This window comes from Elaeis guineensis, chromosome 5 (assembly GCF_000442705.2).
Source record: "Elaeis guineensis isolate ETL-2024a chromosome 5, EG11, whole genome shotgun sequence".
Lineage (NCBI taxonomy): Eukaryota > Viridiplantae > Streptophyta > Magnoliopsida > Arecales > Arecaceae > Elaeis > Elaeis guineensis.
The window spans coordinates 128670284-128688967 of record NC_025997.2 but is presented as its reverse complement, the minus strand read 5'-3'; the positions used below and the strand labels follow the sequence as shown (position 1 = coordinate 128688967).

Genomic DNA, 18684 nt, shown 5'->3' with positions numbered 1-18684 from the left:
TGATTTTGGAATAATCACTACAGACTTAGCGTGAGTGATTTGAAAACTTCTGATGAACTGGTTTTGAAATTTGTTTGACTGATATACATCAAGATTTACAAAAGTCATTTCACATTCATGGTAAAAAAAATTTAGAAGCAAAAAGAAAAAAAATTCAATCATACTATGAAAACTTTCTCAAGTTTTTCAATTTTTCTTAAAATATTAAGGATGGATCAGATAAATATTTGGCTGCAAATAACTTTGTTGGAATGATTTAGTTAGAGCATATCAATTGGATGAAAGGAATATAAAAGATAGGGCATGAAATGTAGGAAGAAAATAGAGGGTGCGGAGCCCAAATTAAAAGAATGTGGAAGGTATGGGTGCAACATTGTTTTCCAAGACATCATGGAAAAGTCATAACATCACATTTAGAATCTGTGAAACAGCTCAAAATTTTTATTTTTTGAAAAAAAAAACTCTCATTTAGCATAATAATCTAATCAGCTCCAACTGCGAAACAAAAATAGAAACTGAATATATTACAAAAATAAGAAAAAAAAAGGGTGGGGGAGGTTCCATTTAATACAAAGATAAGAGATAGAAGAGAGATATCTGCTGTATATTAAGTAATAAATTTGAAAGTGCGGTATTTTGCTTATTTGGCTATAACTGGTATCTATATTTGAGATACGGTGGGTTAAATCTTTCATCTACCACCATCCTATTTATATTTAAAGGCCAACTCTCCTACAAAACTCTTCCATAAACATGGTGAAGATTAAGAGAAAGAGGAGGTGGTGGTGATGGAGTTGGAAAACGGTCTAATCAGAAGATTTAAAGCCTTATTCCTGTTTTATTCTCATGCCAAATGCATGTGTATTTTCTTTTTTCTCTTCTTGTGCGCTAACATATGTGGAACGGCAGCTCTACCCAAATTAGACGTCGCGGAGATCGTTTTCCCCTCGGTTGCCAAGCCTCAGGTTACTCCAAGACTCTCTTCCTCGACGGCACATGTTAGTTTAGAATAGCAATCTAATAATTTTTGCAAATTATTTCCAATCCAATTTTTGTATAGCAACTACTTTTTCCAATAACTCTCTAAGTACAAAACATACACCCTATATCAGGAATATCTTATGATCAGAATAAACAGGTTTGATCAGAAGATCCGTTCTTTGGTTGGTAAATATCATGAAAAAATTGATCAATTTTTTATTAATCAATTTATCCATGTGCTTACGCTTCTCTAGATAGGTATAGCAGATGATCAAATTTATATAAAACCCAAAACTCTACCAAAACAGTCCAAATGCATCATCTGTTATGCATGAATCTAAAAGCCTTTTGTGAACAGCAGTGCGTTTGAAAGAAACATAAACTGTACCCTATCAACATTATATACAATTTTAAGAATTATGGATGATAAAGCATGCAGTGAGGAGTTATTGGATCAATTATGTAATGAACATACCTAGGCATATTTAGCACACCATGTGTGCAATTCACCAAGATTTCACAGCCATTTGTTGTTGAAAAAGTTGATTATACACCAACAAATATACGGTTGGTCTTTTATTTTTTTGGGTAGAAATATACGGTTGGTCTTTTAGTAAAACCCCAAACTTCATTGGAAGTCCCATGAGAAGTACAAAACTAAGAAAAATCGTTTTTCCCAATCGAGATGCGCACAGACATATATATGAGCCATTCATTCATTTCTCTTTTTTTTCCCCAAAAGATAAAACTCCTATTTATCACAAAAACCCTATTGATTAGATAAATTATTTTTAAATTTTTATTTATTATAAAAACTCTCCGATTCGAAGGAAATTATGTATATATATGCAGAGGTATGTCCGGTTATCAAGCTGTTGGAAGGAGAGATCTAAATTACCCATTCGAAATCCAATTCTCACTTAAGCATAACTAGCTACACAAATATTAATCATCATTATCTTCATTTTAAGCAACACAGTGACCTCCAACATATGATGTTGTGATTCTATGCCAATTTTTTAATCATCACTAAATTAACCCATGGTGGTCGACCCCTGGGTGCCTTTGCTTCCATGGAGACAGGTCCTTTCGAGATGTTCACCACAGGGGTCATGATCCAGCCGCTGACCGGCCAGCAGTACTCGGAGAAGGTGGCTGAGAAATAATGCATCGCAATACGGATGGCTGCCGGTAGCTACACCAAAGCAGAGGCTGTGGCCATCGACAAGTTCGAAGAGGCCTTCAAGGACGGGACATTTCTTCACGGCTCCTCCATCCTCTTCACACACTCTCTTTCCGGCTCTCTCACCGTCGGTACTCTTATCACATCACCCTCTTTCCATTCACCTCCATCCATTTGTTGTTCTACGATTAACGTAGTGGATGTAACTTCTCTCCGATTAAATGTTCTCTGACCTGCTTTTTTTTTAGATTGCATTTTCAAAAGACGAGTCGATTCCTGAAGTTGGAACTTGGGGGGAGGTGATAGAGAACAAAGCTCCATGCGAAACGTTGCTGGAGAGCATGGGGTCTTCCCTGAAGCAAAGGGGAGTTTGATAGTATGACTGTCGGAGCTGTTAAAGAAACCTTTGGACATTTATTTTTATATCCGAACCTATAGATAAAAATTTAAATATTTAATTATTATTTATATTCATATTTGTTAACAAAAATAGATATAAATTTAGATAGATAATTATCCGATCTGAATATACGATTTTATTTATAATTTTTATTTAATTTTATATAATACTCATAAATTTTTAAACAAAATAACTGATCATATTAATATATCATTAATTTGATTTATTATTTATTGAATAATATATTTTTATAATTATAAATTTTAACCATTCGATTTGTCTCCATATCTATATTCATTCTTTGGATATTTGATTTGTATCCATATTTATTTGAAATAAATATAGATATAAATTTTTACATCTGATTAATATTTTTATCTATATTTATATTTATTAAAAAATAATAAATATATATAGATATATTAATATTCGATCTATATTTAATATATTTTTAGTTTTAGCATCAGGAAAGATGTTTCTCAACTCCTCTAATCTTTTTTTTTTTTTTTAATGTATTACTTTTTTTGAAATTCCAACAGAGGCTCTATTTTTTTTTTTGTGTATATTTTATAAACTATGTTCGTCAAAGAGTCCAATTTCGTTATCAGTCTTGTCATCAGGTGAAGTACCAATGGCAGCTCTATTTGAATTTTGGTTTTTGGTATTTCATTTGAAAAATTCTGATTTGATTTCTCCAAGTACCATATTTATTATCACAAAAAAAAACTGATAATTGGTTGGAACTTAATTATTAAAATTATAAATTGTAAGTGACATGACTTTACATGGCACCTGATTGGATATGCAGATTATATATATATATATATATATATATTATAAATTGTAAGTGACATGGCTTTACATGGCACCTGATTGGATATGCAGATTATATATATATATATATATTTTGGTGATGCAGGGAAGACAACATAAGTTAAATATTGAAATTAAAATAAAGGGAGGAAAGGACAAAACTAAAGGCTCAAATATTTAATGTTTATCTGATCATTGGACTTTTTGCAATGCTCTGAATAGTGAAAGTTGAGATGAATAATTAATGTTGTGCCATGAAAAGTGGACAACCAGATACCAAGGGCTAAGGTTACCATCACTTAATTATTACCGTTGAATGGGTTAGTGGAAAAACCTTGACGCCTTCATGCTTTTCATAAACTAAGATATGTCAGTTGGGGTGCTTGGCTGCTCAACATAATCTGCCATGTGTTTCTTCTTTAGCCGAGGATGACATTGACATTGTAGCAGGGAACAAAAGCCTGATCCAATCTATGTGACTCGCCCCGGCAGAAAGCTGCGCACACCGAGTTGGTCAAACCTAGATCTGGTCCCTTGAAGGACTGTCGGACATCGAAATTCTGTGTTTGTCTGACCTATTTGAAGGCCAGTTGAGTCCAATCTGGTTGGATCCACTTGGGAAACAGTTGAAAAGACCAGAGAAAAGTTCCATCCCTTTCAGAAAAATTATTGGTTGGATCTGGTTCGTAGTGGATCATCCATGGTTTAATCTTTTGTCCTCCACTTTCTTTATGTCATGTGGGATAATAACACATACCATCATGTGTTTAATGCCTTTTTCCCTTCTCAACAACACATCCCAGCATGTATTTAATGTGTTTTTCTTCTTTTTTAACTAATAAATTATCTATGATCCACCGCGAGCTAGGTCCAATTAATAAATTTCCCGTTTCAACTCTCTCCCTCATCTCCTCTCAGAAAAATGGCAAAAAATATTCCCTTAAACATTTCTGAAGATTGAAAAGAGGAACTCATTCAGTCAACCCCTCCTTCGCTGATCTATTAATATTTCTTTTTGATGCATTTTTTACCATTGAACTCCCAAAAAAATTCTTTTATGCAAATGTACTTATTTTTAAATTGATTTTTTTAAAAAATTATCAAATACTTTTAATTTTTGTATTGAGTTACTGAACCAATGAGAATGAGTCTGAGTTTCTCAATTTGGAATATTTTTTTTGTGAATGGCACAGAAAACTTTCCCACTAGCTGACTTTCCTTAAAGAACATGAACCATATACCTGGAAAAAAAAAAAGAATAATCTTTGGACATTCCATTGTTGAATGACACATAAATTGTGGCCATGAAAAATAAAAAACACAGCGCATTGACGGTCAGAAAATTTAGCACACAAGTAGGAGTGCACAATCTGATAAATGCTTAATGAAAAAAACCCTCGCCACTTTAATGTTCGTATGTAAAATAAAATTATACAGCAGTTGATATCACCTCAAGATTGCTTCTTTTAAAATCCAGCCAAAATAGAACAAATAAGAGAGAAATAATGGAGGATAATTCCATTTCTCAAAATGATAGCCATCATTTAGAAGTTAGGGGATAAGTACTCCTATACTACACTACATGGAGGCCACATGAAATTGTTTAAGATCTAAGAGGCATTTAGTATGCGATGATCATCTCAATATCAAGAATGATGTAGATGTACGATTATTATATATAGTTACGCCAATAGTGATCCTATATGATGGTGATTCTAAATCATTCTTGCTCCTCAAATTACTATCCAACCTTGTGATAAAATAACCATCCTGGAGATTAGAAATTCAAGCACCGATCTTACGCTGAAAATTGAGAAAAAAATATCTCCCAATCTAGCAAAAAATTTGATATATCGATATATTATTAATATATTATATCAATATAATATTATCATATTGATATCATATTTATGATATATATATTATTAATCATACTATTGCCATATTTTTATTCAATGATGTTTTTAAATTATAATAGAAATATATTATGATACTTTATGTTTATTCAATAAAATTATAATATATTACTTCTATTTATCTTATTTTTCTGATCAAAATAAATATTAATATTAAAAAAATTATAAATATAAATAAATATATTAATTCTATAATAACAATTAATATATCTTTAAAAAATTAATAATTTATAAAACTACTAAATATATTTTTATAAAATATATTAATAAATATCTTAATATTTATTATAATATATTTTATATGATTAATAAATATATTTTTATTATATCAAAAGAAGATTAGGTATTATATACTCTAGGATCTTATTATCTTATGAAATATCAAATAGAATACTCATGAATACCTGAAAATGTTTGATCAACCAAACGCAATGATTTTATATCATCCGGCATCAGATTAAGTTAAGAGTAAGGACCATCAACGAACTAAGATCATCCCGTTTAAACCACCAAATGCCATCCTAAAAAAATGTATAAACCATGCAACAACGTGAACTCTTCCCCTTCCCTACCCCTCCGCCTTTTTTTTTTTTTTTGGGTAGCTGTGGATGATGCCACATACGAGGAAGATAAAGACCACAACAAAAAGAAACGCAATAACAAAAAGAAGACAGAAGAAGAACAGAACTAAGATCCAATAGATCACCAAAATAACAGATATTTCTATTTATATCAGACATACAAAGAAACAACTTGAATCCTTTAAATGCAATAATTGCAATTATCCCCGGATTCTCCATTCTTGCCTTTGTTTTGTCAAGGCCTGAAGTTGGCTCTTGATGGTGAATTAAAGAATGAAAGTTTGTGCAAAATGATTTTTGTCCACGTAATACAAGGATGCACCAAGATAATATTGAACATGTATTGCTACCGGTGGCATCTGTCCTCCCAGACCGGGCTTCAGTCATCCTTGTGCTTTGCAGACAATCTTCTGACATTGGAACGTCCGACAAACTTGAGAACCTCATCAATGAGGATTACAGGGAAAGCGACCAGCAACACCAAGAGCCATTCATTGAAATTAAGCGGCACAATTCCAAACACTCGAGCAAGGAATGGTACGTATAGGATCAGAAAATGCAACCCAAATGAGACAGACATTGCCAGAAGAAGCCATGGGTTGACCCAAGGAGGCATACTCAGGAGGCTGCCATCTTCTGACAGAGCATTGAGAGAGTTGAACATCTCTATGGCCACCAAGACTGAGAGTGAAAGGGTTGTTGCCTTCACTTTTCCAGTTTTGAAATAGTCACAAGGGTTGGCATCAAAGGAGAAATTCCTACTTCCAGCAGTGAAAGGGTTGACCTCGAAGCCTTCCCAGGATGAGCATTGGCCCCAGTTGGAAAGCTGGGAAAAGGTGACAAGTGTGTGGCCGTCGCCAGTCAAGTCAATTCCCATGAAAGATCCATGTGTGTACCATATGATGAAAACACCAACGGTTGCAATGCCAACATAAAGCCCAATGACCTGCATATGGAGTGAAAAAAAAAAAAGGTGGTCAGCTGGCATCCCCTTTTTGGGTTCAGAAGTTAAACATCCCTTTCAAATGCATGTTCCATGCGTACTATTTTCCGCATTGCATTGGTGTAACTTTGAGGATTCCATGAATGACTTATGCGGGATGAAATTTGACAACAGAGCAACAACAAAGTTATCGCATAATTCAGCATCTGTAAACTGTTTATGATCTGATTGCAATACAACAGAAAAGCATTCTTTTCCTTTTCCAAAGTAATAACCATTTCAAAGTCAAAGCCATTTGTTTCCAAACAGCTAAACAAACAACAATTCAGTGGTATTGCATGGCATCTCTGAAGCCACAAGAAATTCCAATCTTCCAGCTTAACAAAATGGGTAAGAAAAAAAATTATTATCATGTCATACATGTCCATCAAATTCAACAAGAGCTAGTAAACTTAAATTACTAAGGCTGGTTTTATATATGACTAATTACATGCATGTATCCATGGTGAAGAAGAAGATACTATGAGTTGAATGCAGGAGCAGAATGTATGAACAACCGGACAAATCAATCTATGGTGAAAAACTAAGAGCAGAGAGCGATTTACCAAATAACGGAATAAGATCCATGCATTGATCAATGAATCATCACATTTTCTAGGGGGTTTCTTCATGATATCTTTATCTTGGGGGTTAAAGCCCAAAGCAGTTGCAGGCGGGCCATCTGTGACGAGGTTGACCCACAAAAGCTGTACCGGGATTAGCCCTTCAGGGATACCTAAAGCCGCTGTTAGAAAGATGCAGGCAACTTCACCAATATTGGAGGAGATCATGTACCTGCAGTGTCAAATAAGAATAATATATGTTCAGCACCACATCATAAGAATTATAAAATCAGCAGTATAACAAATAAAGAAAAGATTTAGCAAACAAGACTAATATCAGGTACCATGGCAAACCCCTTAATGACCATAACCATGATAAAATTTTGTAGTCAAATATGCGATGGTAGCTCTCTTGGAAATTTAAAAAAAAAAAAAAATTTCCTAGAGAGAATATTGGAATAAATAGGTGTAGTTATGAGATCTGTCGAAACATGTCTCCAGACATTCTGAATATATCTTAGCAAATTACAGCAGACAGTATGAATTGCCCTGAAATTTGAAGAGCTACATTCCTGAGCATAACTTGAGGATCATGTTCACAGTCCATCAAATACCTGCCTGCAATATTTACAGTCCCTAAGAGTTTGCTGTGTCTCGTAACACTTTTCTTTGAAAGGCTTTTCATGTTTATTTTATCTCCATCTGTCTACAGCATTACTTCTTACTATATATTTCTTTTTGACCACTAAAAGAAAAATTTTGAGCAACTTTTACTTTACAACAAAAATCTTCTTCCAACCAACACAACCATCAACAATGACCAAAAACCAATCCTTCAAGATGACCTCGGTTATGGAACAAAACCCTGAATCAAGATATTTGTCCTGATTTTATACAGACAGCAAAAGGCAGTTGGTCAGAATGTAACAGGAAAATGGAGCCAAGGCATCCCTGATGCTATGATGGTATTGGGCAGGTAAACCTCATTTTAGGACCAGGTATTACTAGATTAAATCACCCTGACTGGTCACCTGAAAGTATTGATGTCTGCCCCATAAGGTGCAACTGAAACCATACATGGAAAGTTATCTAAGAATGCTAATGTCGTGTCTTAAAGCACCAGAATAAAAATGTTTCCTTGTATATCAACTGGAGTGCATTGCTACTAACAAACCCATTCAACAGAGGTGCAAATAGCAATCTTGTCAAGATGGTAATTTGGAGATCCAGAAAAATATGACCTACAATGTCTTGTTAATTAGAAGAAAACAATGGGCATGCCAGAATGAAATAACATTCTTTGGAAATGACATATAAATGTGGAAGAAGTTCCTCAATTCCAATCATGTCTTTCTGATAAGCCACTCCATTGACCTGCGATAGCAGGCTAGTAAACCTGTTACAGCTGGGGGCTTCATAAGCATTAGTATTGCACATTGCTGATTATTGTGTAAAAGTAACATTATTTTTTATGAAAATTCAGTACTAGTCTTGTCCCTTCAATGGGTTGAATTTAGAGTGCAGCTGCTAGCATCTCTATATAGCTAACCTTAATTGCTTCAACAGGAAAGAAAAGGAAAAGTTTTGCAAATTAGTCATAAAGAATGCTCTGGTGTAAAGACAAATGACTAGCAAAGGTGGGCGAAAAGGTCACATAGACTCAAAATGAAGAAGGGCAAAACCTTATGAAGGCTTTCATATTGTTGTAGATGGATCTTCCTTCACCAACAGCAGCAACTATTGTACTGAAATTATCATTTGCTAACACCATGTCTGAAGCTTCCTTAGCAACCTGGTAAAAGGACAAGGTGAAATGTTTAAGTAGGTGCTACTGTTTCGATATATGTTACAACTTATATGCTGAAGCAATGATTGGCATCATAAATACAATATGGCCAAATCAGTCTATTCAAACAGCCATAGTGGCAGTACAACCAGCCACTACAGGCTTGCATATCCTAATACTTGCCAATAATCACTCTGTTGTAGCATGATGAATTTTTTTAAAGAAAAAAAAAACTCAACTCTTTCTAGCCCAACTGATGCAAGGAAAGATATCAATTCATTTTGATAATTAAAAGAAATATTGATTGCTGCCTGTTATGCTAATTTAATGTTTTGACTGCAAGGTTTTGATATTGATCTACTTGAAAATGGGTTTAAATAGAGGTAAACCTAATCAATTTCCAAAGTTGCATTAGTGTTACAGTTCATCAGAATTTTCTAGCAAACATGAAATTTCTTTGATCCTGAACTACAAAGTCAGTTCTGAAATGGGGATCTCAATTTCTTACAAAAAGATCAGGTAATGGGATTTTGGACATGATTAGATAGGGTAAAACAAATTTAGATGAAAGAATGTTCGCAGAATGAAAAAAATGTTAGCAATCAGGATGAAATACGAAAAACATATAGAGAAAAAGCAACAGAGCCAAGCTGAGCTAGAAAGAAAGGAAATGCATTTGAACTGCTCCAATGACAACTTTTGTGATTTCTAGACCAAGTTAAGCAAAGCTCGGCTCCGCTTGGTTCACCAACACCCTTAGCTCAAATTTTACCTCCTATGACCTTCCTTCCAAATACCCAATCATCACTCGTGATCAACTACAGCCATGCCTTCTCAAAAGTCAAACTGGATCCCACCACAACACTCTTCAATAAGTGTCCAAGATCAGTTATAACACACATGGGAGCAGCAATGCAAGTCAAGTAACCTTAACCCTGGAAGGAGGCTTTTCATGACGTACATTGACATGCAGCTCTGCCACAGAATTAGTCATGATGTGGCCGCTAAGTTACCATACACGCACTTTTCTGATGATGGTGAAACATCAAAAGTTGGGCAATTGTGTGTAAGCACAACGGAGTAAAACTTTCGCATAGATGCTGATTAAATAAAAACTCATATGGGGCATAAAGAAAATGAAAAATCACTGAATTCATACCCAAAAAAGTAGTCAAAAGACGATGAAGAAGAAAAACATACCTCAGTACCAGCAATGCCCATGGCAATACCAATATCAGCCAATTTCAGAGCAGGGGCATCATTCACTCCATCACCTGTCATCGCAACCACCTCACCATCTTCTTTAAGCAATCTCACAATTTCTTGTTTGTGCTTTGGTTCAGCCCTCGAGAAAAGAAGTCCACCTTTTTGCCTCAATTGAATTTTTTTATCAGGAAGAGACATAAAGTCTTTCCCTGTGAAGCTTTTTGAGCTAATGTCCTCTTCAGTCCTAAAAACACCTATTTCGCGGCAAATTGCTTCTGCTGTTTCTTTGTTATCACCTGTTATGACCATGACCCGAATACCAGCAGCTCTACAGTCCTCAATTGCTTTGTGAACCTCTTCTCGAGGGGGATCCTATGATGATAGAGCACAACAATAGATGATACATTCATAGAAAAAAAAAGAACAAGGTAGTTACATTGAAACGCTAGTTCAATTGTGAAATGAGTACGGCTTATCTCACCCTCAATCCAACCAAGCCAGCAAAGATGAGGTCACTCTCAATTGATGAGTAATTAGATGGATCAAGCAAAATCTTATGAGCAGGATGATTTTCGCCATCATATGTTGCGAATTCTGAAAGATCATTCTTATATGCAAAACCCAAACAGCGCAAAGCATTGGATGACATGCCATGAAGGGCTTCTAAAATAAGACCTTTCGTACTTTCATCTAACTGTACAACAGAACCATCAATCAACTGTATAAAAGTACTCCTTTCTAACAGATTTTCTACAGCTCCCTGCCACGATGAACATTAAATTATCAGCGAACCAGATTTTTAAGTTTTGAAACATGATGTAGAAGTTAGAAACTGCATGAGAATGAAAACATTCATATAAAAATCCTATGTTATAATAAACATGGAAGATGGTGGTACCTTCACAAGCAAGGAATTGCTTCCTGAGGTTGACTTCACAATGACACTCATAGATTTTCGCATGCGGTCAAACTCAAGAGTTGCTATCCTCTTTGCAATCCCATTCCACCATTGACAGCATCCTTAAGAAGTAAACAATAAGCAGAGTATCACACATAAGCTTTCATACAGATGTGTGTTAATGAGAAACAAATGTAAATATGAAAAACAGTTTTGAGGCATTCAGACATACGTAACATCTCAGAAGAATCTAAAGATGAAGTGGCAGACCCTCCTGGAAGCCCCATTTTCTCAACCAGGACCTGGTAATGCATTAAAGTAAATTGTAATTTGTTCCCACTACAGAAAAAAAAAAAAAAGATAACGGAAGTAATAATAAGTGCATCCTTTTCATCCAAAGTCTACATCAAAATGACAACAAGGATATTACATACTTCGAAGAACTAGATGCATGAACTAAATAATTGTTTGGATGCTTCCCCTTGGATAATTAATTCATTTTATGGTTGAATAATCAAATATGAAGAATTAGAAACTAAACAAATACCATGTATTCATGAAATAATGGAAGTTGACCTTAAAGGTCTTCTTACTGACTCTAAACATTACTAAAACAGGAAAACGCTAGCACGGTCAATTGATGAAGAACAACCAGTCTATACCATCAGGGTAGAACAGAAGAAATATCAGTTTTCAAGACATTTTCTGCTGTGGAACATACATTTAAGACTCTCAAAAGCTCTCCATTTTAATCCAGTATAGGTTTCTTCCTTGAAAGAGAAAATGGTAAACAGATGTTGATATGAGAAGCAATGCAAACCGAAGAAATTTTTACCTTTAAAGCCGCCTCTGTGGGCATTCCACTGGAAACGAACTGATGAGCCGAATGCCCAATACTTGCATCATTGCAAACAGCAGCTATCTTCGCAATCATCTGAAGATTCTCATCCATGTCGCCGGTCGGCCAATCATGAATCTTCCCATCATGAGGATCATACGTTGTACCATCAACTTTGAAACTCCTAAGCATATTGGTCGAGCGCCCCATCGCCACCAGCCTTACCACCGACATCTGGTTTGTGGTCAGCGTGCCGGTCTTGTCGGAACAAATCACCGTCGTGCACCCCAGGGTCTCAACACTGGGCAGCTTCCGCACCAGCGCATTCTTCTGCGCCATCTTTCGAGTACCCAGAGCCAAGCAAGTTGTGATCACCGCCGGCAAACCCTCCGGGATCGCAGCGACAGCCAGAGCCACCGCAATTTCAAAATAATAGGTGCACTTCTCGAAAGAGAACTTGAAATTCCTCGGCCAGCCATCGACATACTCCCAAGTCAAGAAGTACTTCACGCTGATCAGCCAAACAAACACACAAATCACGCCAATTATAGCAGTAAGTAACTCACCAAACTCATTCAATTTCTTCTTCAGGGGTGTCTCGTCTTCGCTTTGGGAAGCTTCGTGAATTTGAGAGTGTATTTTGCCGATTTCGGTGTTCATTCCAGTCTGAGTAACCAAACAAACACAACTCCCATTGACGACAGTGGTACCAGCAAAGACCATGCATTCTTTTCCTTGGATATCGGTGTCGTCGGAATCCACCCGTTTGTTGGTCTTGTTCACGGCGGCGCTCTCCCCTGTCAGCGACCCCTGCTCTACCCTGAGAGTGGAGCTTATGAGGTGGAGGACTCGCATGTCGGCCGGGACCTTGTCCCCGACCTTGAGCTCCACGATATCGCCGGGGACCAGATCCTTGGCCGGAAGATTGGGGAGCCATTCCCCGTCCCTCTTCACCATGGCATGCTCCGACTGGATCTCTTTCAAAGCTTCGAGGGCCTTCTCGGCGTTGTTCTCCTGCCAGACCCCGACCACAGCATTCACGATGAGGATGAGGAAGATGACCAGGGGCTCGACGAAGGCGGTGATGCCCGCATCGCCGGCCTCGCCTCCATTGTACCAGGCGAGGGCGAAGGAGACGACGGCGGCGCCGAGGAGGATCCGGACGAGAGTGTCCTGGAACTGCTCGAGGACCAGCTGCCAGACCGACGGCCCGGAGTGCTTCTCGAGCTCGTTCCACCCGTAGACCTCGTGGCGCCGCCGGACCTCGTCGGAGCAGAGCCCACGCTCCGCCGACACCTTGAACTCCGCCTCGCATTCCGCCACGCTTCGAGCCCAAGCCGGAAAAGTTGATGGGGAGGACGAGGGCGGGGAGAGACGCTCCCCGCCGCAACCCCTCCCATGACTCTGTCCCCCTTTACCCATCAAGATCGCTTTTTTATCTAAAATCTTGCAAGAAAACAGAAGAGTACGGGTAAAAAACAAATATTTCCGATACGAATCCCTTTGATTCAACGGACGGTGGAACAGGAATGATGGAGAAAAGCCCTACCAGCCGGGATTGTGGAAGAGAACAACCAAGGCGTCGGAGAGGAGAGAAGAAGGGATGGGGAGACGGAGGGATTAATCAGGGCCTTGTAGCTCGAAACCGAGAGATCCCGTGGCGGCTCCCTCGGCGTCTCGCTGGCTCGCTTCTCGTGTTTGACGAAGGGTGGGGAAGAGGAGAAGCGCATTAATGGGAGCTGTCGCTTATTGGGATTCGTGAGCAGAGACCGTGCTCTGGAACGCCTGGAGAGAACTGCCATTGCCCACGTAATTTATAAGCAGCATATCGCCATGACCATCTTGGACGATATATTTTATTCATATTTATAATTTAATCTATATTTTTAACTTTTAAGTCTATAATATTCGCCTCTTCTTTTGTTTTCTATCTCCAACGATGATACCAACAAAAAAAAAAAAAAATTGCAAGTTTTGATTTAATATTAGGATGGATGATACGTTGTTCAGCAGTATCACAGGAAATTTAATTGTTTTTTATTTTAATTTCGGTAACCATTGGACGTAGGCATGCCGGTCTTTAATGGGGCTGAAGTGTTAAGGAAAGAAAGGTTATAGAATAGTAAAGTTGTAATTACTTTTTGGTCGGTCAGAACAACAGAGGAAAGGTTGCCCAATTACAGCGTGATAAATTTTATAATCCTCATTGAAATCTATGGACAGTATTTACATGCATATCCATGTCATAAAATATTTTAAAATACATATCACATTATCTTCATTTCTATCAGTCTATTGTTTATGTAATTCTTTTTTTTTTTTTTTGAGTTCGGAGTGAAGAAATTATGTTATTTGAAAAACATAAACCATTGCTGTTAATTTTTTTTTTTAATAAACCAACACTTGATTCTCGTATCGAATCTAAATTAATATAAAAATAATTTAATATTGATTGCATAATAGCAATGATAGCTTAAAATATTCTCATAATTAATAAAAAATTTTAATCAGAAGTAAAAGTAAAACTCCGCACAAGATCATCTCTATCAAAATCTTCTAATTTACATAATTATCGAAAGATAAGAGCGGTATAGTCATCAAAAATTCATATTTTTATGTCAAAATATAAATAATCAAAATTTTAAAATTTTGAGAGAAATCATGATATCCTCATGGAGCATAAGGGTCTTTCTCTTTTGTGAGAAAATCAAGCAAAAGAATCACGGCAACGATCCTAGTGCTTTAATTAATAATTAATTTACAAATTTCTAGAAATAAATATGTAATTTGTTATGATATCATTAAAAACTCGATTAAAACCACATTCAGAAGAGCCGTAGCACAGTATCCAGCTGTGAATATCAAGTATTGACCGTTACCGTTGGGCGCGCGCAAAATCCAGGGGGAGAAGTGTCATGCTTTGACTAAAACGAGACAATGGTGAAGAAGAGTATTCCAATAGTCCGTGGACCGGATGGTATAATAAAATAATAATAATAATAATAATAATAACAGCCACGCTCCAGAACCCAACCTTAACGGGGCGCTTTCATCTATTTTTCATTTTGATTTTTCACTTACTTGGTTGCTCCATGAAAATATTACTGCAATTTATGTATTTTAAAAAAATTATTTAGATAATTTCTGATATATAAGATCGAAAAAGCTCATCGCCTCGTAGTGAGCTTCGAGGTCATCAAGAGTTAAAATACATCAAATAATCCCTCTTGGTTTTCCTTGGCAGCACACAATGCCACCCAAGATGTCTAATGCACCCACCTTAAATTATAGAATATTATTATCTTCAAATTGATAGGTACAATAACTTATGAGAACTAAGATGTTACCTATCACTTGATTAAATAATAATAATAAAAAAAAAGAAAATCAGCACTCCTGGATATCTAATTGGTTGTTGAGCATTCCATCTGCGAATTACTTGTAGATTATTTAATCCAAGAATCAAATTCAGAACCGTTAAAATATGATTTAAGAAACTTCCAGGATCCTTCCTATTTGGACTCAGAAAAAGGGGAGTTGTTGTGATGACGACCCAACGGTGAAAGTAACAGGTCCCTTTTCTTCATGTATTTCCCATAGGTAACTTCCACTCCAACTCCAAAGAGAATAGACGATGACATCATAGGCTGTGATCATATTAATGCCTAATGGACGCATGCCAGACAAACTACGAGAGATAGAAGAAACGAGCTGGTTTGCGTCATATGGAAGGATTGCTTGATCTTGTGACCATCCGATACTAAGCCTAAGAGCATGATGGTAAAATGGAATTGGACGTTGTGGAAGAAAATGGCAAAGAAGACTTTTGGGGAGTTTCTTGGATTGATTCCCTTTCCCTTGGACCTTGACCAAGCCAGCAGGAAACTTCCTCGAAGCTTCCAGCATGGAGATATGGTGAGGGAAGCCATGAGCCTCCCAAGACTTCTTGTGACCGTGACCAGTGAGCAGATTATAATAGAGAACACTCGATATTCGTTTGACGTCTCATATTATCTATATAGCGTTGAATATTAATTTGTTTAGTGTTGAGAAATTAGGTTGTGTGCCTCTCCAGAAGGCAGCTGAGTTGCAGGATAATTAATAGGATGGTGGGACTCGGCTAAGATATTTTATGTGGACAGGGTATTAGATTGGGTCACAGTTTGGAAGAATTGCGTGCTCTGAATGCCTATAGGGCTGCCTAGCTACCTCAATCATCATCATATGATGAGCAGCTTAGGTGAGGGATTACTGCGCTGCTCCTCTTTTGAAGTTGACATGGTGGTTGCACCCCACTCGGACTGTGTGTCCATGAAGCTATGGTGCATGGTGTTAGGAAGGTGGCTAAATGGACCATGGATTGTTATGTTTTGATCCACAATTATATAAACTTACTAATTTGATGATGCTAAATCCTTGTGGCATCACTGATTTTTGTCTTTTGAATATTAATAGGCAGTGCTACGGAGGAAACATAATTTTAGTCCCACATCGATTGTTCAGTCAGATCATCTCATCTTATAAAGCTTCGAAACTCTCGAATCCCTTACAAGATATCTTTTGGCCCGCGCAATACGGTTCTGAAGGATAAAATCATGCAGAAACCCCACAAAGACGTCCAAAACGGACAATATCTCATAGGCAGATGGGGCCGCCTCACGTCCACGTGGCTACGGATGCATTTTGGAAGTCAGTCTAACTTTATGAGTCTGACTGATTGGACCATAATACTGATGGCCCATGTAAATCTCCCTCCAACAGACAAAGTCACACAAGAAATTATGGTCGAATCATCATCGCCTGCCACATTTAAAATATTAAGAAAATATGAATGGATAAATTCTCGGGGTATTTAAACAGTTTTGATAAACATCACATAACCCCCTAAGATTTATCCATTCATGTTTTCTTAGTATTTTAACGTGCACGCGTAAATACGGATGGTGTGATTCGGAGACGATGCGATGATGATCCAATCATAGAAATTTTATTCTCTTGATTGGGAGGGCCACTGTTACGAAGGAAGTGAGATTTTAGTCCCACATCGATTATTTCATCAGCTCATCTTATTTTATTTTATAAAATTTTAAAATCCTCTAACTCTTTAGGAGATGCTTTTTGACCCGTGCAACATGATTTCGAAGGATAAAATCATACGAAAATCTCGTGAAGACATCTAAAATGGGCAATAACTCGTAGATAGGTGAGACCGATGGCCTCATATATCTATATAACTATGAATGTATTTCGAAAGTCGATTCGATATTACGAGCCTAACTGATCGAATAGTGATAGACAGCTTTTTAGCAAGGTCAACTTTGTGTAAATGTTCCTGCAGGGAAACAGTACTTGTTTCCCATCGCAGAGAACCTCCCTTGTTTCCTTCTGTTCCTTTTTGTTGTTGCCATCCTGCTGCTTTTTGTAAATACTTCCTTTACTAATAAACTAAGGATGGGTTACCCTCACTTTACATAAAAAAGGTAGGTAGCCTTCCCCGGATAGATGTACCATCGCAGCTCTAATGGTACCGAGAAGTGATCTTCTGTCCTTGATATTATTAGAATAATTTGCTTTGGAAGTACTATGTTGTTATTTCTAAAGTTTTAGAATAATTCCTTCACTAATAAACTATGGGCGGGTCACCCTTCCTCCTCAATACACGTACAATTCTGTCCTTGATATTATTAGAATAATTTGCTCAAGAATTACTATTATTATTTTTAAAATTTTAGAATAATTTGTGTGCATTTACATATATGGTCATTAGCCAACTGTATTCAGAATCCAATCTAGACTTATTAGGAAGAGATTTTTATTTAAACAAGAATGCTTGCTTACGTACATCCAATATGGAACTAAAAAAAAAAAATGGAACAAGTTCCAAATGACAAATAAAGGATAAGAATGAGTTTATTTTTTAAAATATCAAATATTTTATAAATTAAAACTTCAACGAGTACAAACGCAAGCAGACTTTGCAAGCAAAGCATTGCAAGCCACGGTGGTGGATCCAAAGTCAACTTAGTATACAAAAATGCGAGGAATCGTGCATAGCTGTGCTTGTGGGTGCATGCATGCCTGCTTATGTGTACGGTTTATTTGCAGTTGTTTTCTCATGAAAGCAGCGCGCAGTTGCACGCACGCGACTTGCCGACGATCAATATAAAGTATTGGGACCATGTCTCGGTCGATCAGAAGTCGACGGGAGACCGCACAATTTCGTAAAATTTTAATTTTCGTGCTTAACAAGCAAGCAGTGATTTGACGGATCCATCCTCCGCCCAATTAACAAAAAGATGAGCCAAGCGTTTACCCAAAAAAAAAAAAAAAACAGAGATGAGCTAAGTTGTCGCAGGACCCATCCTAGCTAGAGCATTGAAGGGATGCCGGGACGCAAGCATAGACCCGAGATAAGAAATTTTTTTATCCACCAATCCGATGGAGAAAAATTGAGATGGAGTGCACTGCATCATCAGATTAAGCCACATAATGTAATTAATAATATAAACTATATCAAATTTTAATATCATAAAAATT

At 36.9% G+C, this 18684-nt stretch overlaps 1 protein-coding gene across 2 annotated transcripts; it reads right to left on the bottom strand.

Moving 5' to 3' along the window:
- Window positions 1–6118: 6118 nt before the first annotated feature.
- On the bottom strand, window positions 6119–13977 carry LOC105045757 (calcium-transporting ATPase 4, endoplasmic reticulum-type). Of its 2 annotated transcripts, none has more exons than XM_010924142.4 (9): window positions 13697–13977; window positions 12145–13586; window positions 11542–11611; window positions 11310–11431; window positions 10893–11171; window positions 10406–10783; window positions 9102–9211; window positions 7423–7651; window positions 6119–6820 (listed from the first exon to the last, which is right to left on the bottom strand). In XM_010924142.4, exons 1-9 carry the CDS (start codon window positions 13947–13949, stop codon window positions 6254–6256), a joined length of 3450 nt encoding a protein of 1149 aa, XP_010922444.2. In that variant the 5' UTR covers window positions 13950–13977; the 3' UTR covers window positions 6119–6253. The 2 variants fall into 2 exon arrangements, with proteins under 2 accessions (XP_010922444.2, XP_019706528.1); XM_019850969.3 differs by having other exon boundaries at window positions 12145–13593; window positions 13697–13835.
- Window positions 13978–18684: the final 4707 nt, after the last annotated feature.

Excerpts from the sequence above, each read along its gene's own strand:
- LOC105045757 (XM_010924142.4), bottom strand. The coding sequence starts at position 13,949 with ATGGCAGTTCTCTCCAGGCGTTCCAGAGCACGGTCTCTGCTCACGAAT. Across the intron at positions 11,432-11,541 it reads AGATTCTTCTGAGATGTTAC|GATGCTGTCAATGGTGGAAT; the intron begins GTATGTCTGAAT and ends TTACTTCTTAAG. Across the intron at positions 11,172-11,309 it reads GCAATTCCTTGCTTGTGAAG|GGAGCTGTAGAAAATCTGTT; the intron begins GTACCACCATCT and ends TCATCGTGGCAG.